This window comes from Panthera pardus, unplaced genomic scaffold, assembly GCF_024362965.1.
Source record: "Panthera pardus isolate Hobbes unplaced genomic scaffold, ASM2436296v1 HiC_scaffold_10, whole genome shotgun sequence".
Lineage (NCBI taxonomy): Eukaryota > Metazoa > Chordata > Mammalia > Carnivora > Felidae > Panthera > Panthera pardus.
The window spans coordinates 107,240,688-107,266,864 of record NW_026526655.1 but is presented as its reverse complement, the minus strand read 5'-3'; the positions used below and the strand labels follow the sequence as shown (position 1 = coordinate 107,266,864).

Sequence of the window (26,177 nt, the reverse complement as noted above, 5' to 3'; positions counted from 1 at the left end):
TTTCAACAGGTTTTTGGCAATTGGTAAAGAGTACCTAAATATGCATACTATTTTTTCACTGAAATTCCATTACGGAGAAAAAATCAATACATGTGTTTATCACAGCATTATTTTTGTGCCAAATTTGGAGCAATCTAAAATTCCAAGACAATAATAAGAGCAAGCGCTCTGTAGGACTTTATTTGCCAGGCATTATCCCAAGTGCTTTGTGAAGTGCTCATTAAAATGTTCACCACAGGGGCGCCTGGGTGGCTCAGTCGGTTGGGCATCCGACTTCAGCTCAGGTCATGATCTCGCGGTCTGTGAGTTCGAGCCCCACATTGGGCTCTGTGCTGACAGCTCAGAGCCTGGAGCTTGTTTCAGATTCTGTGTCTCCCTCTTTCTCTCTCGTCTCCCGCTCATGCTCTGTCTCTCTCTTCTCAAAAATAAACAAACGTTAAAAAAAAAAATGTTCACCACAATCCTCCGTAAAGGATTTTTGAATTTTCTAATTTTTTGGATGAGAAAACCAAGGAATCGGGAGGCGAGTTACACAACCAATGCCACACACTGTAGACTGTAGAGGAGCTAGAAGCTGAATTTAGGCAGATCAAGTGCCAGATTGCAGAATGGCACCACTGTTGCTAAGCTAAATTGCTCTGGGGATAGAATGGGTGACACGAGCTGAGGCAACCCCACCAGATGAAATATACTGCAGTCATTAAAACTGATGAATTATATAGAAATGTGTATAAAACGAAATAAAGAAAATGTAGGCATAAAATATAGATATGAAATGCAGAATTACAGCAGCTAGGTTAAATGCAAAGAAAAGAGCTAGAAGAAAATCAGATTTTCTTTTTAATGTTTGTCTTTGAGGAATTAGATTTTTTATTTTTCTAGATTTCCAAATATATTTCCAGGTAAATTTCCAAATATATTGTCTAACTTTTTAATTGGAAAAAAAATGACAACAGTTATACCTAGATTCTTCATACAATAGTGGGGGTTGAGGGGGGCTAAAGACAAGCACACATCAATAAATGGTGTTAGAATAGTTGGATATCCATGGGCAAAAGAATTAAATTGAACCCCTGCCTTACACCAGCTACAAAAATTAATTCAAACTGGATCAAGCTATAAAAACTTTTAGAGGAAACCATAGACATAAATCTTCATGAGATTCAGTTAGGCAATGATTTGTTAGACATAATACCAAACACAATCAACTAAAATAAAACAATAAGAAGAACTGGATGGTATGAAAATGAAAAACTTTTGTGTTTCACAAGGTATAATGGACAAAATGAAAATGGGGAAAATATTTACAAAGCATATATCTAATGTGAGAATTGTAATCAGAATATGCAAACAATTCCTGCAACTAAAAAAGAAAAGAAAAATAGCTCAATCAAAAAACAAGCAAAAATTTAAATTAATGTATCACCAAAAAAGGTATACAGTCAATAAGAACATGAAAGATGTCCAGTGTTATTTGTCATCAGTGAAATGAAAGTCAAAACCACAATGGGATACCATTTCACACATTCACAGTAACATGTCTGTTATTAAAAAGGCAGATAATAACAAGTGTTGGTGAGGATGTGGAGAGATTGGAATCCTTGTACTTTGCTGGTGAGAATGTAAAATGGAGCAGCCACTTTGAAAATAGTTTGCCAGTTTCCTCAAAAAATTAAACATACATTTACCATATGACACAGTAATTCTACTTCTAGGCATACGCCCAAGAGAACAGAAAATATAAGTCCACACAAAAACATATATATGAATGTTAGTAGCATTATTTATAATAACCAAATAAATGGAAACATCCCAATGGCCACCAAGTGATGAACAGATATATATATGTGTGTGTGTGTGTGTGTGTGTGTGTGTGTGTGTGTGTGTGTGTGTTGGATTCATATAATGGAATAAAATACTCTTTGGAAACAAAAAAGGAACAAAATACTAAAAAATGCTACAGCATGGATGAATCTTAGAAACATGCTAAGTGAAAGAATCTAGACACAAAAAGGCTAGTGGTTCCATTTATCTAAAATGTCGAGATAGATAAGTAAATCAGTTGTTTTTTAGGGACAGTGGGGGAAGGTGAATGAGAGGTAGGTACTAATGGATATAATATTTATTTTTAGGGTGATAAAAATATTCTGAAATTAAATAATGGTGATGGCTATGCAACTTTGTGAATATGCTAAAAATCACTTCATTATACAATTTAAAATGGTGGATTTTAGGGTATAAAAATTACATCTCAATTAAAAAGAGAGAGAGGGGCGCCTGGGTGGCTCAGTCGGCTAAGTGTTGACTTTGACTCAGGTCATGATCTTGCGGTTTGTGAGTTAGAGCCCCACATTGGGCTCTGTGCAGACAGCTCAGAGCCTGGAGCCTGCTTCAGATTCTATGTCTCCCTCTCTCTGCCCCTTCCCCAGCTCACACTCTGTCTCTCTGTCTCTGTCTCTCTGTATCTCTGTCTCTCTCTCTCAAAAAATAAATAAACATTAAAAAAAAGACACACACACACAAAGCAGAAAATAATATTTGAATCCTAATACTGTATTCCTATACAGAATGAAATTAGGGTTTTTAAAGAGAAAAAAGAAACCAAAAAGTGCTGGATGGATCTTCAGCTCTGACATTTATTAGCAAGTCATTAAAACTCCATGAACTTCAATGTTCTCAATATGTTAAATGTGGATGTTAATATCCTCCCCACTAGGCTGGCCATAAGGAATGTATGTTGCAATCAATAACTACTAACTAATCTCAAGATTATTGTTACTTTGTACTATCATCAGAAACAGGAAGTGGATCAATGGATTATGGTTCTGGCCCAGGCATTGGTAACTCCACCCCACATATTTCCAGTATCTGCACCCCCTAAGTTACACATGCCCTACTAGTTAATAACATAGAAAAGCACCCTTGTTCAGGACCATCACATAGCTAATGGCTCCCATGGTACACTTCCCTAGGCAATTGGTGTGGCTACAAGACTAGGTTAAAAGGTTTCTTCTACATACTATGCAGGTACTGAATATAAAGGGAACCATTTCCTTAGATTTATGAGAAAGGGGTGAAAGTCTGGGGCTGTGAAATATGAAGCAAGCTGAAAAGGCTAAGCACATATTTGTCTATTTTGCTTATAGATCAAAGTAAAAAATGGGGAGAGAACACAGGCTATTTCAATATATGCAGCAAAAAGATATGGGGGTAGGGACAGAAGATACTTAATCAGAGTTGTTTCAGGGGAAAGAAAAAGCCAATGAAAAATTAGGCTAAATTTAGAACAATATGATCTATGAGATGTCTGACCAATGTCTCTGGAGAAATATAGAACAACACTGTTCTTTTTTTTTTTTTTTTCTTTCAAACATACAACTTGGATATAGATCCTGGAAAACAATGCCAGTATACCTTTGTAACTAGGGCTGGTGGTGTTTATTCTGTATTTGCTTCTTCTGGGACTAGACTAAGGGTGGCATTTAAGGTTTTTTTTTTAGGGGAAGTTAATCAGAGACCTCACTCAGGGTGAAAATCCAGTGGTGTCTTTGTGTCTCTTAGCACATTTAATACCTACTGGGATGGGACCACTTTATGTCAAGCTGATGAAGGAAGGGCCCAACACACTGTTGGCCCTAAAGTTTGTACCATTATTTTTTACCCCAACAAATACAATGGTTCTCAACAATAAGCAAGTAATTCAATCTGACTGGGGAGAACGCCAGCGTGAATGATGAAGAGCTTAAATTACAGAGTCCTTCAAAGAGAACACTGAGTGCTCCTCTCTTCTCCATTGTTTCTAAGTTCCAACAGGAAACTGGACTAAATAAAGCACTGTTTGGTAGAGGTGTTTGAGAAATGAGTTGTAATGAATTGACAAGAATTGTGTATAATTGCCATCATTGTTTATATGTAAATGGTGTTTCAAAGTAATTGAAACATTTTAATAGCTTAAATGCTGCTCTTGAAATATTGTGTACATTATTTGTTCAACAAACTTTTTTCTTTCCATCAATAAAATAAACTTTACAATCTTGCGTAGATAGGAGACCTAATCTTTTGCCTTTGTGTTTGAAAAAATACTAAGTGTTTATACTGAATAATCCCATTTTATAGTTTGTAGAGTTATCTTGAATTTTTCTAGAGAATTTACACCATGATCATCACTCCTCGTTCAAGATATACATCCATCATGGTTAGTTTTGCCAATGTAATGAAATAATAAGATTAGGAGGGGATATAGAAAGACACCGGGGCAGGGATTTTGATCTCTGTGTTTCATTCCCAGACCCTTGATGAACTAAATGTGAGTTTCCAGGCAAGGCTTTTAAAGCTTCAGACCGTACTCACATCATCTGCAGAATAGGGAGATTTTACTAGATGTATGCTATTGATTTTACTAGATGTATGCTAGATGTCTACTCACTTACCTATAAGCTTTCTATTTGTAAAAAATGCTTTAAAATGACTTTAAGCCTCCTTGAGACACTTCCAGGGGTAGATTCTATAATTCTGTGATTACACGTGTGGGCTAAGGAACTGGAACTGGGAAGATAGTGCACCCCTGGCAATCTGGCTGATACAACAGAAATGAGAGTCCACTTCTCCCAGGCCTCAGCTGGCCCCTGGGCCAAGGAGACATGGTACGCTGTTACTATCTATCCAGTTCAACTGTACTGCCAATGTCAACACACAGTGAGATGGGTATATGTAATTATGCTGAGGAGTTACACAGAGTCTTTAAACAGAGTGAAACTGAAGAAGATAAATGATCGCTTGGGAACTGACTGAGGGCATGAATTGACCGTGGCTTGGAGGCACTAGAATACAACACGGGAAAAACAGAGGTGCCTGTTGTACCTTTTTTGCAAAAGGGCCCTTCATATGGTGAGTTGGTGCAATCGCACGAGTACCCACTGTACTTCTCCACGCACTTGCCCCCGTTGTGGCAGATGCCACCATAAGTGCTACAATGGCCTGGACATCCCGGCCGGACTCCAGACGTGACCTTGGCCCTCTCCTCCAGGTCCAACTTCTGCCCATTCAAGTGTAATGAGCGTATGCATCCTAGGAAGCCTTTCTGTCTTGATGATGTTCCCCCTAAGCAGTAAAAAATAAAAGAAAAAAAAAAGTAAGGTATCATACCATTCAATGTTTTAGGTTTAATAGCAAGATACTCATAACAGTTATGTGTCGTTCTGTGGTCCTGCTGTGTTGAACTTTTCATTTATAGCTTCAGGTGAGAATTAGGAATTCAAACAGCATGTGCAAAATGCATTGCATGTCTCTCCAGGCCGGGAAGAAGCTCACCCCAACTCAAAAAAAAAAAAAAAAAAAAAAAAAGAAAGAGAAAAAATAATATGCTTCACATGGAATCCTGTACCTTACATGTTTCAGACAGAAACTTTCGATCACCATGTTCCTTGCAAATGAAATAAAATGTGTTCTGATGTCGTCTCCAGCAGACTTTTGTCTGAAGTAGAATGCACAAGGGAGATTGTCCCTTCGGACAAAGTGAGAAGCAAGCTGTTAGGCACATGAAGTTAGAACATGGGAACAAGTCTTGCATGGCTCCTGTAGTGCGATGCGAGCCCTGGAAGGAGGGCGGGCTTTGGGACACAGACATGGAGTCATACTCCAGGTCACTAGCTGATTAGCCACACTGACCACTGGATGACCTCATCTTAGCTACTTGATCTGTAAAATAATAATAAGTCTGTTTAGTGTATTTTCGTAAAGCTTAGTTAAGAGCATGGAATGTAGTATGTGCTCAATCATTACTCTTTTCTATGCCTTCTCCTGAGCCCTTACAATGACTGGAACCAGTAGGTCATTTATATGTATGTGTATATATAAAGAGAGACAGAGAGCACTATCCTAGCACTTACCTCCAAATTATTATTTGGAAGAGAAATTTCTCCTTCTGGAATACAGAACCGGATTATAACCCAACTTTTCTGCTGTGGGTACATCCTGAAGTTATCAGAGAGATTCACAATGCTCTTTGCAAATTATTTAAGAATGGAGTAGATTCCAAGTGACAGAGGATTTTGTTACCATTGGGAACCCAGGACTCTACTATCCCAAACCTCAGATATCAGAAAAATGTGAACAGAGAGACAATAAGCCAAGAAATTAAACTAAATCTCATCAGGAGATATTTATTTTTAATTTTTAAATGTTTATTTGTTTTTGAGAGAGAGAAAGACAGAGCATGAGCAGGGGGAGGCGGATGGGCAGAGACAGAGGCAGAGGGGGGTGGGAGACACAGAAACTGAAGCAGGCTCTGGGCTCTGAGTGGTCAGCACAGAGCCTGATGCAGGTCTTGATCTCCTGAACTGCAAGATCATGACCTGAGTGGAAGTCAAACGCTCAGCTGACTGAGCCACACAGGCACCTCCACACCCCCAATCAGGATATATTTATTTATTTGGTGCTTGGAATCATGGGAGATCCCAGAGAAGACACAGGCCCAGACTGCCTTTAAAAACAAAAGTTCTAGTCCAAATTCAACACTGTGGCCTCAAGTCCACACACATGAATAAAGGGAGGATACACTTAGGTCTTCAAGGTCTATAAAGTGTACTAATAGAGAGAAAAAAATAATAATAAGAGCAGGACCAACTTATCATTTATTTTCTGTATCCATCAACTCTCCTTTCTGAGCCCCATTCATTTCTAGTCCTACAATCCTATTAAATCTTGGTCTAGCAAATGCCCACATAAAAATATATTCCCACCAGGGTGGATACAGATGAGAATTCCAAATGTGTCATCTCAGAAGAGGAATATAGATGCTAAAGCAAGAAACAAAGCGGTAAGTTGAAGAAATAAGTCAGGTAACCTAAAATTTCCTGGCATCCGTCAGCCTGGCAGGCTGGACAAGGAAATAATTGGAAATGGGGATGATGGGAAGGTACCGTGGGGTTAAGGGGGTTTTGTGCCTTCCCTGAATCACACCAGGCCTACAGACACATCAATATGTGTACGGCAGTCACTGGCTGCATCCACAGACAGACATAACGTTGCTAAAGGATTAATCGAGTCTTTTATTCTGAAATAATGGTGAAACTCTACTGTATTTTCAGTTCTGATAAGCGATACCCAAAGAGGGCCAGGAGGTCAAACCCAAATTGCATTCTCCTGCCTGTCTCAATTTGAGGGAGTAAATCTCCTTTCAACCGCAAGATAAATCAATTATAAATACAAGCAGATCATAAAGGAAGGCTCATTATTTCTTTCCCAGAGATTGTACAGAATAAAGAGGGGAGGATTGATGTAGTCAACCATTTTGCCTCCCCCCTCCCACCCCTTATTTTGTAGTTACTCTCTGCAGTAGATTTGAATAACTCTTCATACATCTTGTTAGGGGCATTTTGCTTCTAGCAGAGGTGGAAATGCAAGACCTATTGCACATTTTCTCGTGTGTGACTTAGTCAACAAGTTTATAAATGGATACAAGAGTGGCTGGGGTGGTTTCTCTGGTAGAAATGTGCTCCTTGAGGGTTGAGACATACAGAACATAGAGAGAATGACCTAAAACAAGAGGAGCATTTCATTCCCAGATGCTGACAAAACAAATGACACAATGAACTATGAACTAAGTTACACAACGAACTAACTTTCAGGGTTCACCTGACTGCTTTTCATTCTTTACGAACGGTAAAAAGCTAGAGGTCGGGCTTCTCTTTTCTCTTCCTGGAGAGGTAATAGGTAGACTGAGAATAGAATAATTCCAGAAAGATGCCCCTCACCCACACACTCACACCCAGTCAGGTTGCTAGATCTCTCCATTTTCTGATGTTGCCTGCTACCTGTAGAGTATTGGTGTAGATGTGAACCTTCTGTGAAACTTGAATAGGATACAGAAATGTAGCCACAATCTTCCCACCCCCTCCTTCCACACAGTCCTCCCCTTGCCCCCTCCCAACCTAGCCCTGCGGATTTGCTCTCCCAGCTATCTCTGGCTCCATCTACTTTTTTTTTTTAATTTTAGTGTAGTTAACGTAAAGTGCCATCTGCTTCTTTATACACCTAGAGCCATAGTCCTAGTACAATGCTCCTCACTCCGGCTTGACTCCCTTTGACAACCTTCCAACTGATCTTTGTACCCTCAGTCCCGATTCTTCCCATCCATTCATTACTTTGGACTCGGCTATTTCTATTTAATGCTCTTCAGAGACTACTGATTGTCCTCAGGATCAAGTTCAGATTCCTTAGCACAGATGGTACAGTATGAAAGATCTAACCTTCATTTACCTCTCTAGCTCTCCCCCTCCCCCCGGCCCATTTTCCCTTCTCTGACTTCAGTGCACCGGGCCTTCTGAACTACTAGAGGCTCCCCAATGCCCTATGGTCTTGACTTTGGATCTCTTCATGTACTTGCCATAATGTGGTATGTTATCATCTCCATGCATTCCACAATCCCATTACTCCACCCTTGTCTTTATACACACACACCTGCATTCATATACACACATCCCTTCCTCACATAGTTTCTGCAAACCCAGTATTTAGTTATTTTATTTAGTTGTCACTTTTTAAAAAATGAGAAAAAAATTTTAAATTCGAATAAATCTTTGAAAAATCAGAAGAGATGTTAACAATGAACCTGCTTTCCTGCATGGCAAATGTCAGCTGTAGCCACGCTGTGGTCAGTTCCTTTAAGACAGGGACTCCCATTCCCACGTGGCCACATTCTCCTCCGGGACCACTTCATTCATTCATATGGCCTTCCCTGCCCTTGCAGGTATTTGATTTTTAAGCTGCTGCTCTAAGCTCTAAGATACTTTTCTCTTTACTCACCTGAATCTTGTCTACAGTTCACTAAAAGGTTGGAACAACAAGAAAAAACAACAACAACAAAACTGTAGCGTCATACTTAAAGCAACTGAAAGTCATGATTTCGAGGTTTGTAGTTAATCTGCAAGCTGACCACGAATCAGAACAATGCTTCTAATTTAAAATAAAAGTTACATTTCAAACATACTTGTCTGCTAGAAACTTTAAAAATAACTCATTGAGAGGTGCCTGGGTAGCTCAGTTGGTTAAACATCCAACATCAACTCAGGTCATAATCTCGCAGTTCATGAGATGGAGCCCTGCGTTGGGCTCTGTGCTGACATCTCAGAGCCTGGAGCCTGCTTCAGATTTTGTGTCTTCCTCTCTCTCTGCCCCTCCCCCACTCATGCTCTGTTTCTCCCTGTCTCAAAAATAAATAAACATAAATTAAAAAAATTAAAACAATAAGATAAAATTAACTCATTGAATACCCCAAGGAAAAGAAGGCATTCTTCAAATTATTCACATTGTATAGCTGAGGAAACTTAGTGTCAGAGAGATTGTTTTGGCCAGAGTCAAGAATCAAACAGATTTTCTTTTTTTTTTTTATTAAAAAAAGTTTTTTAACATTCATTTATTTTGAGAGAGAGAGACAGAGCACAAGCACTGGAGGGGCAGAGAGAGAGAGAGGAAGACACAGAATCCAAAGCAGGCTCCAGGCTCTGAGCTGTCAGCACAGAGCCCAACCCGGGGCTTGAACTCATGAGCTGTGAGATCATGACCTGAGCTGAAGTTGGACACTCAACCGACTGAGCCACCCAGGGGCCCCTCAAACAGATTTTCTGTGGCAGAGCCAGGTGTCGGACTGGGGTCTCTTGACCTTCAAAGCCTGCATACCTTGAAAGCTCTAAAATCCTAAAATGAATGAAATGATTAGACAACTTGAGTCATTCCTATAACCAAGGGATCCTTCTACCTTCTTACCTTTATCTCTACCATGTTCCCCCCCGCCTCCATCAAGTAATATACACATAGGCATTTATTCTCTTGACTTCCACCTCACCCTTCTGGATAACTATCACTATTGCTTAGCTTGTTGGCCTAGCGAGAAGCAATTCTGCCTGAGACTCTTCAGCTGGCCCTTGGTATCAAGCATGTTCATTGTGATGATATTTCCTTGAACTACATACAAAGGTCACTATCATCATTCTAAGCCTGTCTTAGAAAACCTCCATGTGTCAGCTCCATACATGCTCATCGCTTCCAGAGGAACATCTCAATTTTGTTCTGGTCTTTGGCACCAAGTGCAACAGCCTCTGTTTCTCTCGTGGGTGCCTGTTCTCTTTCCTCCTCACGCTCAAGCAAAACTCCTTCGTTGAGGTCTCCTCTACAGGTAAAACACTGAATGTGCCAGGTTGGGCTCTGGATTCACAAAGATAATAACTCTTTCTGTTTTTCTACCTTTCTTCCTTTCTTTCTTACTTTTTTGACGTTGAACTTAGAGTAGCTTTTTTTTATATGAATCACAATAGCTAAATTAAGTACAGGTACATGTACCACCTAGATTCCAAATTCTAAAGTGACAGAGGATTTAGCATATACCTAATGGATAAAAGCAAATACACTAACCATCATTTGTCTTCTGCTTTTATCCTGCCCGTCCAACTGACAGTTTTGGTACCAGAAGGAAATCCTAGGAGAAACTTTCATTCCAAAATATGATTTTCTTAAAAACAAGGCATGTGTCTGGTTGAGTTTGGCCAGATATAGTGATTTCTTGCTCAAAAATCAATCAAGACACTCTATGTAACAATACAGGTGGCACTAACTCGATGTTTAAAAGGTCAAATAACGATGCAATAGTCAAGTTGAACTAAAAGCTTACTTCTTATACAGCACGTTCTATGCACTGTGCTTCACAGACATATTCTGATTTAATCCTCACTACAAACTGGGACCTAAAATAAAATACGGATCCTCCTCAAAAAATTGGGAAAGGGATTGCTAACTTAGAATCACATAACAACAGATTGAAAGTATTTCCTATTTGTTTGGTGGAAATGAATGTTGTGAAAAACTTATCAAGAATAATTCAGCAATGTGTATCAAGAGCCATGAAAACATTATTATCATTGGCCTTATTCTACCTTTTTAAACAAATATCCCAACATGGAGCTAGTGGTGATGATTACACCCCAAAATAATTAATTTAGCTTCATACATAGTCATTACAAATAGTGTATTATGTGCACAAATAGTATAATTATCTACCTAGAAAATCCCCTCGAAACAATAATGACAAATTATTACAATTAAAAATATAAGAATGTGGATGGATATAAACATCAACCTGCGAAATCAATCATGGTTCTATACAGCAACGATAACCAACTGGAAGACGGAATAGCTAGGAAAAAATCCTATTTAACAACAAAAGCAGCAAAGCACCTTGAAATTAACAAGACGTGTGTATATAAAGGAAATGATACAATTTTACCTTCACTCCTAAGGATACCTGAAGAAACAAAACATGCTTCAGTATGAGTCAGTAATGTATAGCTAGTTTCTTTAACACAATACAATCTAATCAATAGCCCCCAAAATTATTTTCATAGAACATGAAAAGCGAAATCTAAAACCCCACAAGAAGAGATACAGGATTAAAAACAGGAGTGAAGTAGTTGTGTGTGTGTGTGTGTGTGTGTGTGTGTGTGTACGCACGCATGTGTAAGGGGAAACCTTTCCTATTCAGTATCAAAATATGCCCTGTAAGTGTGTGCCCTGTAAGTTGTGCAGTACTTAGGGGAAAAAATCTGTGTAAATAAAACAGAAACCAGAAATTTCTGGGTTTTATTTTTGGTTTTGTTTTTGTGTTCGGTTTTAGTAAGCTCTAGAGCCAACGTGGGGCTGGAACTCTTGACCCTGAAATCAAGAGTTGAATGCTTTCATGACTGAACCAGCCAGGCACCCCAAGAAACTAGAAACTTCTAAGAATTCCGGAAACAGACTCTTTATATAGAAAGATGGCTTTTACATTATAACATACATTAGAGTTCTAAGTAACTAGGAAAAAGAGGAACCATGAAATAAATGGAGATGGGAAATTATTTTGGAAAATAAATAAAATTACAATCCTACCTCAAAACCTTAAACAAATTCCAGATGCATTAAGGATATAAAATAAACATGGCAACAAAACAAGCAAAAACTGAAAATATTAGGTAAAACACTAGACAGCAGTTTAATATGCTATTTATATTGACATGCTATGGTCTCCGAGGCATATTTGAAGCCAAAAAGCAAACGAAAACAAACAAACAAAAAACAGTGAGAAAGCTGTGGTATAATACCTACAAATATATCGTTTATGTAAATATAGCCACAAATAATAATATTGTACAGTGCTTCCTCAGGGTACTTAAATGTATGTAAGAACATTGAACACTGTCTAGAAAGTCTCATACTGGGCTAATATCGGTTGCCTCTAATAAGAGTATTTGGAGGTATTATTGACTAATTCTCAGTGAACATGTATTTGCATATTGATTGTACCCTTTAAAATAAATCTTTTCATTTATTATGTACATTATGTATAATGCTGTTGCTCTCCTTTTTCTAAAAGTCATTTTGGAAGTAATCTTCTATCAAGTTTCAAATATAACTCCTTGCTACAGAATTGTGTATATCTCTGAAAGCCATTTATTAATCCACGTGGTATTTGGGCATTAAGGAAAACCTGTCTCAGCATCAGCATGTTTTTGTCTGGAGTGTGGGTCAGGGTGTGTCAGAGGTATTTATCTTGCTACTTGGGTTTTCTGTAAAGTAAAGAGGCTTGCTTTTTTGTTGTTTTTTCTTCAAGACTACCAGCTAAAAAACAAATATTTGCTTTCTTTTTAACAGAATGGTGGCAGGGCCCAACATTTTGCCCAGGCAGAGCGCTAAATATGCATTCTGTGGAAATACTCTTTTGGTTATTATTTACATCCAGGAGGAGGGGGAAAGACAAGCAAGCACTTGAATGGTGCTTCTGTTTCTGTTGCTAATGTGGAGCCATAGGGAACAAATCCCACTGCAGTTCAAGGTGGCTGATTAGGGTTTTGCATATCATCTGGAGGAACCCCTGAAGGAATATCAAGATGATGAGGCAGCAAAATTCCCATAATCCTAACGACGGGTCTAGAGTAGCCACGGGAGCCATTTTGACGAACAGGAACATGTCCCATCTTGCCAAGATGAGTGCCAAGCCATGCCTCACCGTACTCCCCTCTGCCAGTTTTTGAAGATGAAAAATCACTATCAAAAATAGCTTTAAAGAAAAGACACAAAGGTTCCCGTGAAAGAGGAGCCTTCCTGCAAGGGCAATGGAATGAAAAATACTGTATGAGCTTCCGGTCTTTTCTAGAATCAGCTGGAGCATCTACATTCTTCCCAGCTGGCTGCCCGGCGACATCCTTGTCCTATTAGCACCAATGTCTGGATTTTCTGTATGCTAGGGCCCCTGGCAGTCACTGGCTAGTTTTCTCCAGGATGGCCTTACTGAGAACAAATACGGTCCCAGGAGCTAAAGCACACACCCATTTAAAGAAATCAGCAGATAAAGAAAAAGCTCTATAATTATGAGCTTTCAGAATTTTCCCCAATCTTTCACCTGACCCAGAGCAATTTTATGAGTGATACCAGGAGATCCTAAAATATTAAAAAAAAGCCTGAAATTCACTAAATACGAGAGTAGCAATGGCAGGTCAGGGCCAACCAGTTCTCAAGTCCAATCTATTAACGCTGTCATGACATTTTGATGCATTTGTGCAGTAATCACTCTGGGTCTTTTTCTTATCCCAAGCTTTCTTTGGGGAAGTGATGGCTGCAGTGTGACTAGGGACGTACCATCAAACGTGTGTGTTCTTTTGCCAGAAAAAAAAAAAAAATTAGCTGTAACTTGGAAATTAAGCAAAAAACATGGATGATGTTTATCTAGTAGAGATGCAAATAATTTCTTTCCAGTAGAACAGATAACTCCAAAGATGGCCTGATTTGAGCAACACTTGTATATTTAACACCAAAACCTTATCCTAACTTTTTTTGTTGTTGTTAAATTGCCTATACATATCCTAGATTTTCAGATGCTCTCTGAACCAGCCATCACATCTTACTGGCTTCCTCGCTAACAAATGAGTTAAATAAAGTCTCTGACACAAGTTTATTTTCTATTTGCCCATGACTCATGATTTTATATATTTGAAGACTATTTGTATATATTTAATGATTATTTATTTTGATACAGAGCAAGAGAAAGAGAGAGAGAGAACGTGAATGGAAGAGGGGCAGAGAAAGAGAGAAACCCAAGGTTCCTGAGATCATGACCTGAGCTGAAATCAAAGGTCAGATGCTTAACTGATGGAGTCACTCTGGTGCCCCTTGAAGATTATATTTTAACACATATTACAAGCATCAGTTAAAATGTTGTTCTTATTATGAGAACTTAAAAACTGTGATGGACAAGTCTTCATCCCCCAATGTATAGTAAGTAGAATAATAATAATAATAATAATAATAATAATAATATAAATATAGGGAGCTTTTAGTCTTTGTAAACATGAGGCAAGCTGGATGTATATCATCCACATTTCCCTCTTGGAATGCAGGTATCCAGAGAGGCTAAATGGCCTTCAGGAATAAAAGGAAGGAAACAAGGTAGCTTTGCTGAAAAGAAGGTAGCAAAGAAAAAGAGGGTGAATAGACCCAGAGGCAAAAAGTGATGGAACCAGACCAAAACCATTATGCAGCTTGCTCTGGAGGGAAGGAAAAGCTATGGATGTCAGGGACCCCAGAATATTGGCGGTATTGTAAAAAGAAATGGAAACACACATAAATATAATCCATCCATTGGCCTGCACTATAACTTCTAGAAAGGGGCTCCTCTAGGGCAAGAGCTTTTTCTTACTCAGGATTGTGTAGGTGAGCACCCAGTGAGTAGACAGCCAAATCTGGCCTTCAGGGCAACAACTTCACCCTACCAGTAGTGTCAACTCCCACCTGTTTGATAACTTAATTTCCCCAGGGAGGGATATGAAGATGAAAGGCAGGGAAGGGAGGGTCTCTGAGGACAAAGGTTTTGGGGGATGGCAAGTGGAATGGGAAGCAGAATGGCACTGGACCCCATTGCTTTAAGATACTTTAAGATGCTTCAGGGCTCAAAGTAGGGCTCTGGTGCAATGCAGATGGCAGCGGGGAATGTGCTGTCCTGAGGCTCCCCTAGGAAGAGGCCACTCACGGGTACCCAAATAAACAACAGGACAGGAAAGCACTGCCTGCTTTGAGGTTTTGGACATTTGGGCTCCAGTCGTACTCCTGGAAACCTGAATAAGCAAGTGACTGGCCAATCTGAGAGAAGTGTTCCCTGCACACCGAGTTGTGCACACGATTCCCAGGCTGCCTTCTAAGCACCGATTCCTTTAGAGACTGTATGAAGACTCCTACTAACCTCATTCCCCAGTGTAAGGAAGAGAGAGGCAGGGAGTCAGCACACACATGTATGAGGGATACAGTCTGGAAGCTGCCTCCAGATCAGACTTGAGAGCCACACCCCCTTAGCTCTGCTCACCACCCGCCCCTGCCCTCACCCTTGAATATCAACCCTATACTGCACCCTATGGGAACCTTAATGGTTCCCTAATGGGAACCTCTGCTCCCCATTCAAAGCCTGTACTTTTATTAAAAAATTTATTTATTTATTTATTTATTTATTTATTTATTTATTTATATGCTTATTTATTCTTGAGAGAGAGAGAGAGAGAGAGACAGAGTATGAGTGGGAGGGGGTCAGAAAGAGAGAGAGGAGGGAATACACAGAATCTGAAGCAGGATCCAGGCTCTGAGCTGTCAGCGCACAGCCCAACATGGGGCTCAAACTCACGAATAGCAAGATCATGACCTAAGCCAAAGTCGGATGCCCATCCAACTGAGGGACCCAGGTGCCCCTAAAGCCCGTACTTCTTAAATAGCAAATGAATCTTATTTTCATGCTCCTGTTGTCCAGCCCAGGGCTGAGAGCAGAATGTACATTCAGAAAAAAAATAAATAAATAAAAAATAATAATGAATTGTGACCAAAAGAAAAAGAAATAGTGAGAGAAAAGAGTAAGGACACAGTGGCAGATGGAATGGGGCATCAGACATCTTGCAGTGAGCATTTTCTCCCCAATCCAGCAAAAATGGTGCATAACCTGCTATAAAGAATGTCTTGGTCCTCAGGCACCTGGGTGGCTCAGTTGGTTAAGTGTCCGACTTTGGCTCAGGTCATGATCTCATAGCTCATGGGTTCAAGCCCCGTGTAGGGCTCTGTGCTGACAGCTCAGAGCCTGCAGCCCGCTTTGGATACTGTATCTGCCTCTCACTCTACCTCTCCCCAGCTCATATTCTGTCTCTCTCTCTCTCTATAAAAATAAATAAACATTAAAAAAAAGAAAAAGAAGAAGAATGTATTAGTCCTTCAGGTGTTTTGGACAAGGAAGGAAGAGGGGATAAGGCTGATACGTGACAGAATAAAAAATAAACTTGCCTTAAAATACTACTTCAATTAAAACAAAAACTGAAAATTACTTCAATTGAAAACAAAACAAAATAAAACAAAACTGGGTTGGCTTTTTGCTGCTGCCTCACTGGCAACAGGGGCTCAGAGAAGGACAGTCTCTGAAGGTCATGCCGGCTCAGATGTCTCCACAAATGGGTGTCGGATGTGGTCGGCTTTCAATTTATTTCATGAAACTTACAGTATCATTGAATCACAAATGGAGGGACTTGTCTGGGCACATTCTCTGATCTGATAAATGAGCCCATCTTTGCCCACCAGAGCACAGGGAAAACAATAGCAACCGCCATGTGAATCCAGTGAAAACCCCTCAGAGCAAGCTTGTGGATACCATGTAACAATTTGAAAGCCGGGTTTTGAAAATTCCTTTACCTTTGAAAGCTGGTTGCTAAGACAACGGCAGTTGTAACTTTCCCTTTTACAAAGGCCCTACCCCAGCTTTTGGGGCATTCACATATCAGATACACTACCATGTGGGGACACTTTTGCTGATTTGTGCAAAGGAAGGATAAAACCCAGTGTGGGGCAAGATCCCTCCCCTGGGAGCTTTTACACTAATTGAATGTGTCCTTTAAATGTCAAACCTCATAAATTTCCAGGCCAAGCAGTGCCTCATTATCCCACTGGGGTGGGGCCACAAATAATTTCCCATTTAAAATGATTTTGCTTGCAACTCCCAATTAATAAACCTTGATAGAGAATTCCAAGTAGGAGAAAAATTTAATCTTTGGAATTGATTTGTGGAGTATTGATTATAAAGCCCGGTGGCAGATGGAATAACTGAGGCTCTGTAAAGGTAACTGACTTAAAATAAAGCTAGTAGCTGTGGTGTCTGGGTGGCTCAGTTGGTTAAGCATCTGACTTCGGCTCAGGTCATGATCTCACAGTTTGGGAGTTCAAGCCCCGTGTGGGGCTCTGTGCTGACAGCCTAGAGCTTGCTTTCAGTTCTGTGTCTCCTGCTCTCTCTGCCCCTCCCCTGCTTACACTTTGTCTCTGTCTTTCAGAAATAAACATTTAAAAAATTTAAAAAAAAGGTATGAATGAACACAATGCAAACTTGACTCCAAGGATTCCATCAGCTTTAAAGAGTGTTTCAGAGAAGAAAGGGGAAGAAGGCATTATATTATGGTTAATTTTGAGGAGACATGAGGAATACATTTTGCTTAAGAAGATTACTATGATTAAAAAAAAAGTGTGTGTGTGTGGTTGTGTGTGGTTGTGTGTCTTGTGCAAGAAATCTCTATGATTCTGGCTCAGGTTGGGCTTTCCAGCAAGCAGGCTATGGATGGATATAAAGGGGAGAGTGGTATGTTAAAGATGCCCTTGGGAACCACACCTGTGGATGGGAGGGGAGGAAATCAGGGGTGGGCAGAGAGGGCGAGAGTGGCAGTGCAGGCCTGACATTAGACTAGAGCAGCCCACAGAGAACACTAGAGCTAGAAAAGCCCATCAGAGATGTGCCCCCTTGGGTCAAAATGGCCAAACCTTTATACCCTGGACTCAAATGGTCGTTGCATGTGGGCTTCCTTGCCAAGGATGTGGCTTTGCCCTGGTGTTTCTCTGCAACCGAGGCAGTGCCTGAAGGGGCAGACACGAGAAAAATGTGTGCCAACAGCATTCCTGTGACAGGCAACAAGTAATCCTTGAAAGGGGACTTTAGCAGCACATTCCTGGGTCTACCACAAGTTCCTAAGCCTCTCTCTGCACCATAAATAGGTCCTGAGATGACCCTCACCATGTAGCCTGACACATGGTTGATGGAGGAGAAAACTGAATCCAAATGTGGCCCTTCTCATCTCTTCTGCAAAACCACCTTCCCCTACACAAGTGGTTTTGAAGCCAAATCCCTTCCTCCCCGGATCAGAAGGAACTTGGTAACAACATGAGAACTGAGTGTAACACTTTGCTGAAGATTGTGGTTACATTTCTTCCCCTCTATCACTCTGTTCAGGGCTTCTCACCTCCTTCCTTGAATCCTCAGCTTTGTCACCAAAGCCTTGGAGAAACCAAAACAGGATCACTAGGTGGTAGGTGGGGTCCCAGTATCCACATGCCTTGTTGGGTCTGCTTTGTTCCAACCTGGACTTTCTCTGATTGCTAACTCAATGGCGTCTTGGCTTAGGGAAAGGCACAAACAACTTCTCACCTCCCTCTGTCCCTCAGACTGGGCCCTTGAATGTCCGGGAGTACTGACTTTATTTTCCAGAAAGATCTGGATTTACTTTCTTTTTATGATTATCACCCCAGCGCTACAGAAATGACACTGCCCTAATTTTTTCTTTAGTCATAAACTTTGATGATGGCATTGCTAGAGGAATGCTTCTAGCATTGGGTTTTTGTGTAGTCTTAACCTCCGGGCTTCTCTCCCTGGGTTGCATGAGAAAATGATGCCGTTTGCCACACTGTACCCTCCTTTAAAAAAGACAAGACTTGTGATAACATTTTACCGAAGGCAATCAATCAATCAATCAATCAAACCAAATAAGAAAACACTTTACTGGCCATTGTCAACCCAATGGTCTGTACCAGCATATGATGAAATCAGTTTCAGTTAAAACAGAAGAGGTTGTAGGTAAACATTTCAAGTAAGTGTCTGGACCCTTGGCGGGGGGGGGGGGGGGCGGTAAAAAACACTAAAATGGGCTATTGGTATAGGTTAAATGGATTCAACTGTGAACACCTTAAAGAAGAGACAAAATTCTGCAGAAGGGGTCATTTAACCATCCACTCCTCTGAATATAAAAACAGAGCCAATGTTCTTTCAAAACACTTTCAAGCTATAAGAGTGTGATTTTGTGGAGCAGGGGTATTGGGGAAGGAAAATGCATGAGGAACCTGGTAGTTCATCACTGTTTTGTGTGTACTGGCTGTTCCTCTAGGTACTTCATATGTAGCAACGAAGCAAAGCATAGAGTCCTGATGGACTCCTTACCTTTGAGAAACTAAACTTGTTTGGTACATTAGATGTTATAATCAGAAATGTATAGGACGTTGAGAAGACAATGATTTCTTTTAATGACAGACGTAATGGTAAGTAAGATCCTCCAGGCACAGTGGCTTATATAATAAGTAGGCTAAAAAGTAATTTTTCAGTGACTTTTTAATGTGAAAGGGATATCTACCTCCTCCTGTGCTTTGCAACACATTATATCCTCTTAAATAGAAAACTCTACTGGCCTGCATCAGGAAAGCCATCCCCTTGAGGCACTCACGAGGATAAACGTAAGTGACTTCTCATATACTCTGGCAGCTCGTGTGTGTGTGTGTGCTTGCATTTTGCCACAGAGAACCCACTTACATGGTGCCAGAGCTGAGTGTTACTGTTCTCCTTCCTGACTGGCTTCACCACTGACCCCTCCAAGTCAGTCATGCTTCACCTGAAAATAGGATGAAACAGTTCCCCACCAGCATCGAGGTAGGAACAGAAGTTTTAGGGATCATTTTAGACTTTATGATGTATCAAGAATCATTTTGTTTTCTTTCACAGTCTAGTATTTTCCCCAAGGAGCTAGAAATTGGGAACTGCAGTTTCCTTTGACATACATACACAACTGAGTGCAAAACAACAACAACAACAACAAACAACTCCAAAACAAAAGTCCATGAAAGGGAGCAATCAACAAAAACTAAAAGGCAACCGACGGAATGGGAAAAGATATTTGCAAATGGCATATCAGACAAAGGGCTAGTATCCAAAATCTATAAAGAACTCACCAAACTCCACACCCAAAAAACAAATAATCCAGTGAAGAAATGGGCAGAAAACATGAATAGACAATTCTCTAAAGAAGACATCTGGATGGCCAACAGGCACATGAAATGATGCTCAATGTCGCTCCTCATCAGGGAAATACAAATCAAAACCACACTCAGATATCACCTCACGCCAGTCAGAGTCGCCAAAATGAACAAATCAGGAGACTGTAGATGCTGGAGAGGATGTGGAGAAACGGGAACTCTCTTGCACTGTTGGTGGGAATGAAAACTGGTGCAGCTGCTCTGGAAAACACTGTGGAGGTTCCTCAAAACTTAAAAATAGATCTACCCTATGACCCAGCAATAGCACTACTAGGAATTTACCCAAGGGATACAGGAGTGCTGATGCATAGGGGAACTTATACCCCAATGTTTATAGCAGCACTTTGAACAATAGCCAAATTATGGAAAGAACCTAAATGTCCATCAACTGATGAATAGATAAAGAAATTGTGGTTTACATACACAATGGAATACTACCTGGTATTGAGAAAGAATGAAACATGGCGTTTTGTAGCAACGTGGATGGAACTGGAGAGTGTTATGCTAAGTGAAATAAGTCATACAGAGAAAGACAGTTACCATATATTTTCACTCTTATGTGGATCCTGAGAACATAACAGAAGACCTGGGGGAGGGGAAGGGAAAAAAGGTTAGAGAAGGAGGGAGGCAAACCATAAGAGACTCTTAAAAACTGAGAATAAACTTAGGGTTGATGGGGGTGGGAGGGAGGGGAAAGTGGGTGATGGGCATTGAGGAGGGCACCAGTTGGGATGAGCACTGGGTGTTGTATGGAAACCAATTTGACAATAAATTTCATATTAAAAACAACAACAACAACAAACAACTCCAAAACAAAAGTCCATGAAAGACAAAAAAAAAAAAAAAAAAAGCAGTAAAATCACATGAAAATGAGCCTCACAGGCCCATATCTTTACGAAATGTCTATTCTATAATTGCAGCAAATTTGGAAAGACACAATATCCGATTTGGGGAGAATGAGGATAAGGATGATTACATTCTTAATATAAATAATGGAAATCACATATCCTCGAATCCTGAGGGATCAGTTACCAGATCCTTTGTTTCCATTCTGGAGATAAAGACAAACGGGCGTAACAAGGCTAGTGTTTTTCTACCCAGGTCCTGTGGCCTATTGGCAATTGACCTGGGGTACACACCCATATGTCTCCATTTGACTTTCCACAGCAGGTACTAGTTCTTGGAGTCCTCTTGTGTCATCTGCACACTGACTGGCACATTCGTAGAGAACAGCAAGCAGAGGGGTGAAACCTCCGGGAGTTTCCACGATGTGACAATGACATGCTCACAGCATACATTTCAGAATCCATGTGCTATGAAGTTTCTCCTGCTCTGTCACAAAAAATGTGACTGGTCGGATGACATGACTGCCAGTGTCCTTAACCATCATGGTGATAAAAGTCTGAAGATAAAATTACTGATTCCAGGAATTGAGCATGCATTGACTCATGTATGAGCACTTTAAGTTGTCCCATTCCAATGACAGGGGCAGTGCAAAGAGGTACATCCTATTCTATAAAATTCAAGCTGTTTCTGGTACTCAGTAAGCACTCGGGAGCACAGCTCAATACCAGGGATTACAATGCTGACTGATGCTCTGTTTTGATTGAAAGATCCTTTCATGGCCAAAGGTATGCAGACAGCCATGTCCAAATGAATACTTAAGTACGGCTACCTTCAATCTATCCCTATGAAGAAGTACCCACCAATGATGTCTTTTTTCTGCCTAGCAAATATAAATATCTGGTGTCTCTAGGTTTCTGAATGATAGGGAATGCAACTCTTCATTTTGATGGCTAGAGCTAAGCAGGGGGGTTTTGTTTTTGTTTTTGAACCACTGAATTACACAAAATAGAAACACTGGGACTTCAGCATTTTTGGCCATCGGACACATTTCTAAATGGGCACACTGCTGTATACTAAACAACAGAATTCAAACCAACAGACTAAAGTGACCTCCAACAGTGTGCATTTTTTTTTTCTTCTTCAAGTACATTAAGACAAATTCAATAAAGCAGAGTAACATCTGAGATGGAACTTATTGGAGAGAAACATAACAGAAACAGGCGCTCTCACCACAGCTGACCTTGGCTTCAGCTCGAGCAAGGAATGTCCTCCAGAGCCATCGACATGCTCCTACAACTCCCTGCCCTTGTGATCAATTCAACTGAAACGTCTTGAGATAAACACCTGCCAGGAAACACAGCTGCGTCTTTTCCCTTTTTGACTTGCACAAAGTTTATCACATATGCAGGTCATATGATAATTTCATAATGACATGAAATTTGCATGAAAGGATAAAAAATATTGTTCCATCTTTATATACACCTTTCCTCCAGAAAGATTCATAAATACTGCCTGAAGATAAATTAAACTTTGGCATGGAATATAATTTATGAAAATTACAAACTACTTGAATTGATTTCACCAAAAAAGACATTAAATCTTGATGACTAGCAAACTTCTTCAGAGAAATGAAATGTGATGTTTAAATAGAATTAAAGCAGCAATATAAATTTTCAAAAATATTTTAAGAGTAAAGCATATCACTCATGTAGGTTATTAATTACGTAAATGCCTTATAATCATAAAAATGCTTTTAATCACTTATATCATAGCTTCTGCTAGAGTAGTAAAACATGACAGATGAAGAAAGAAATATGATTCTTCTTGAGAAGAAAAAATATGACATATTTTGTTACTTTTTTTTCTTTTAGCTGGTGTGCTTTTAGCGACTGCTTTTGTCAGAGTTAAAAGTTGCAAAAACCCAATGTAAGGAAAGAGGTAAGAAATACCCATTGATTGCTGATGACATTTCATTACTAGTAGTAAAGCTATGTAGTGTGACTGTTGGCTAAAAAATGAATAAGGAAAGAAAATTAAATCTGGGTTGACTAGCACATTTTGGGACTTATTTATATCAGTGTTCTAAGCATCTGAACTTCAAGTTTTATACAAGAGCGGCTTCTTAGCTTTGATAATATTACAATAACCCTAATATTTACAGCTACATTTTGTACTTTAAAGCTTCACAAGCCCTGTTCCACCTACTTTCAAAAAGTCATTTCTAAATTATAGCAAAGAGGCTGACATTTCCTACCTGGATTCATGTGGCTAAATTCTCTTCCTGTCTTTGTCTCTCGGTCTCTCTCTTTCTTACACATACACAGAGGCACACACACATAGCTCTTTGCAAAGTAATGTCATCCCACAATTTATTTTTCAATTCCCATCATCTAACAAGGTACCTGACCTGTTTTCAGTGCTCAGTGACTATTTATGGAATGAATGAGGGAATGAATGAATGAGTGGACTCAATAAGTGACATTTGAGGCTTTCCAGTCCTTGATGTCAGCAGTGGCGATCAGTTTGGATGAACAACCTGTCTAGAGGCTGATTGTGAGTCTCAGGAGGGACTGACCAGTGGTGAGATGTCAGCTCGGGAACCAGGCCTGTTTTCCTGTGCAAGTGTAAGGCAACCACCTTCATGATGTTGTTTCAGGGAGTATCAAAGAAGCCCATGGTAAACAATAGTCCCTTCCCCCACCTAAGACTGATGACACATCCCTCTGAGATGCTGTAACATGTTTCACTGCATAATTATGAACAGTAATCAGGAGTCATGTATCACTAGGAAGGGTGAAGGGTGGCTCACAGACATAGAGACATCTACTGAAGTGTAAATAGCTGATATATTATTTTTCTCTGAGTAGATTTTGACCATAAGAATGAAAAACAATAGGATTCCTCAGACACCTGAAGATAACATGCACAAGGAAGAAAGATACAAAGAGTCTGAGACCACCTCAAAATTTGCTAAGGGGTGGCATAATCGCTTATTTCTGTGGCTCATGAAGCTAGAAAAGGAGGATTTATAAAATCAAATTTACAATTACGAGTGCTTTAGGATATATTCTAATCATTCCTTAGGTCTGAAGTGAAATCGTAATTTTCCTTGCGCCTGGTCATGCAGAGATCTTGGAGGGTTTTAGCACAGAGGGGCCTCAAAATGTCTCTTACCTACAAAGAGCTGGCTGTTCAGCTGCAACCGGAAGTGGCCCTCCTCTGAAGTCTCCCTGGTCATCCTTGGGAGGCTGTCCACCTGGAGTGAAGTCTCCTTGAGGTTCCTTTCAGCCCGGACGTAATGCCATTGGTTGTCATTCAGAAGAGAAGGAGAGTGAACTATGAGCTCTACAGGGCCATTCCCAACATCAATGGCAAAAGTGATCTCAGACGGAGCTGAAACCAACAAGAGAAATAGGTAGAAAGTTGAGGGGAGTCGTCAGTGAATGGACGGCACACAACCTGAATGAATGGTATAAATGACTGTGCGTCAGTATGAGGTGAAGAGGCCTCCAGCTGAAATCTCTATGACATCGAACTTAGTGTTAATAGTAAAAACTTCCAAATACTAAGTCCCAAGCTCTTTCTTTGGCCCAGTTGGTACTCACTGTGAGAATTCAGCCAATAGGACAGGGGCTAGCGACAGAAATGCCAATCTGATAAACATTCATTGGCACCAAGGCTTTGGGTTTTCTGGGTCTATTTTGGCTTCAACTATGCCCTTCATGGATATCTGTAGATACTGGATTCGTGAGCCCGCTACATTCCCGCTGGGAGAAGGTTGACACCCTTGGAGGTCTAGTGTTCTCTATGTTATTTCATTCATACATGTGATTAAAATCATTTAGGCTAATCTTATGACTTTTTTTTAAGGAGACTCAGAAAGTTTGAATACTTTTTTCAAGGATGTGTCACTGCAAGCAGTGGTGCCTGGGATCAAACACAGGCCCCCATCCACCTCCCATGACCCTTTCTGCCCTTTGATAAAGTTCTGCATCTCACACATGCCAGGGGTCAGTCAGTCAGGGGTAATAACACCTATGATAATGATGATGATGGTGGGGATGATGGTTGTGGTTTGGCCACATAGCCATTGAGCAAGAGAGAAAAAAAGAGAAGTAGCAGGAGTACAACAGATACAATGAAGTCTGCTGAGTGCCATGCTAAGCACTACCCAAAGATTCTGTCATTTGAATCTTTCAAAGGAATCCCTGTGAGAAAGGCATCATTTTTATTCCCATTTTACGAATGAGAAAACTGAAGTTCAGAGAAGTACAACACAGTACAAAGAAGCTGACTCCAAAAGTAGAATTCTTCTCCATTTTTCTCTAGTGAGTAGGTCTTTTCATATTTTCCACTACTACATAAGAATTTTCTAAATTTGAAGGATGTGGAGAGGCAAATTATAAATTGATGTCAATAAGAAGACTGTCCCCTTTAAGTCACTGAAGCCTTCCTAGGCAGGACCTTTCCTTCCTTCTCAGCACCTTGGTTGGCCTCTTCTACGTTACACCTAAAGCAGGACATGGGTATATATTTGACAAAGTCATCAACTTCCAGATCTGAGTAATCAGGTAATCCCAAAGGTCCAATAACCATCCCAGACTACTTCTCCTCAGCCTTTAAACCCAGAGAATGAGCCTCATTATAAGAAACCCCCAGTAGGTAGAATTTGCAAGTAACCGAGGATTGAACTGTTTTGCATTCTGGTCAGTGTGGACCTTGACCTAAAGGGGAGGCAGTAAGGTAGAGGACTTAAAATGGGATTTGACAGCATGGACTCTGGAACCACCATGACTTAAGGCACGTTTTCGATCTTGTCACACCTCAATTTTCCCATTTGAAAAATGGGAATAAAAACAGTACCTCATTGTCAGGTTGTTTACGAATTAACCTTGACGAAGTTCATAGGACCTCGCATGGCACACGAGACATACTCAAAGTGATAGCTATGGCTATTATAGCAGTGGCGTGGCTCAACAACTCAGCTAAATGCCTCGGCTCATAAACCCATGCCTTAAAGTAGACAGAATTGAAGAGAACAAATTGGGTTCAGCAATTAAAAGATTAAGTAAGAGTGAAGTTGGCCTTTTGAGCCATTTCCTGTTTCTTATTCAGGCCGCAGATACTACCTCACAGCCCTGTATATCTTGAGATCAAATAAACAC

The 26,177-nt window shown here is 40.2% G+C and overlaps 1 protein-coding gene across 3 annotated transcripts in view; it reads right to left on the bottom strand.

Annotated features, from left to right (window-relative positions):
- CNTNAP5 (contactin associated protein family member 5) overlaps positions 1-26,177 on the bottom strand; it is an 801,428-nt gene that overhangs the window by 104,302 nt on the left and 670,949 nt on the right. For all 3 annotated transcript variants that reach the window (XM_019469410.2, XM_053909896.1, XM_019469409.2), the window contains exons 17-18: positions 24,187-24,405; positions 4,861-5,100 (exon numbers count right to left, since the gene is read on the bottom strand). In XM_019469410.2, coding sequence (XP_019324955.2) covers positions 4,861-5,100; positions 24,187-24,405 — 459 coding nt within the window. The remainder of the gene's footprint in view (positions 1-4,860; positions 5,101-24,186; positions 24,406-26,177) is intronic.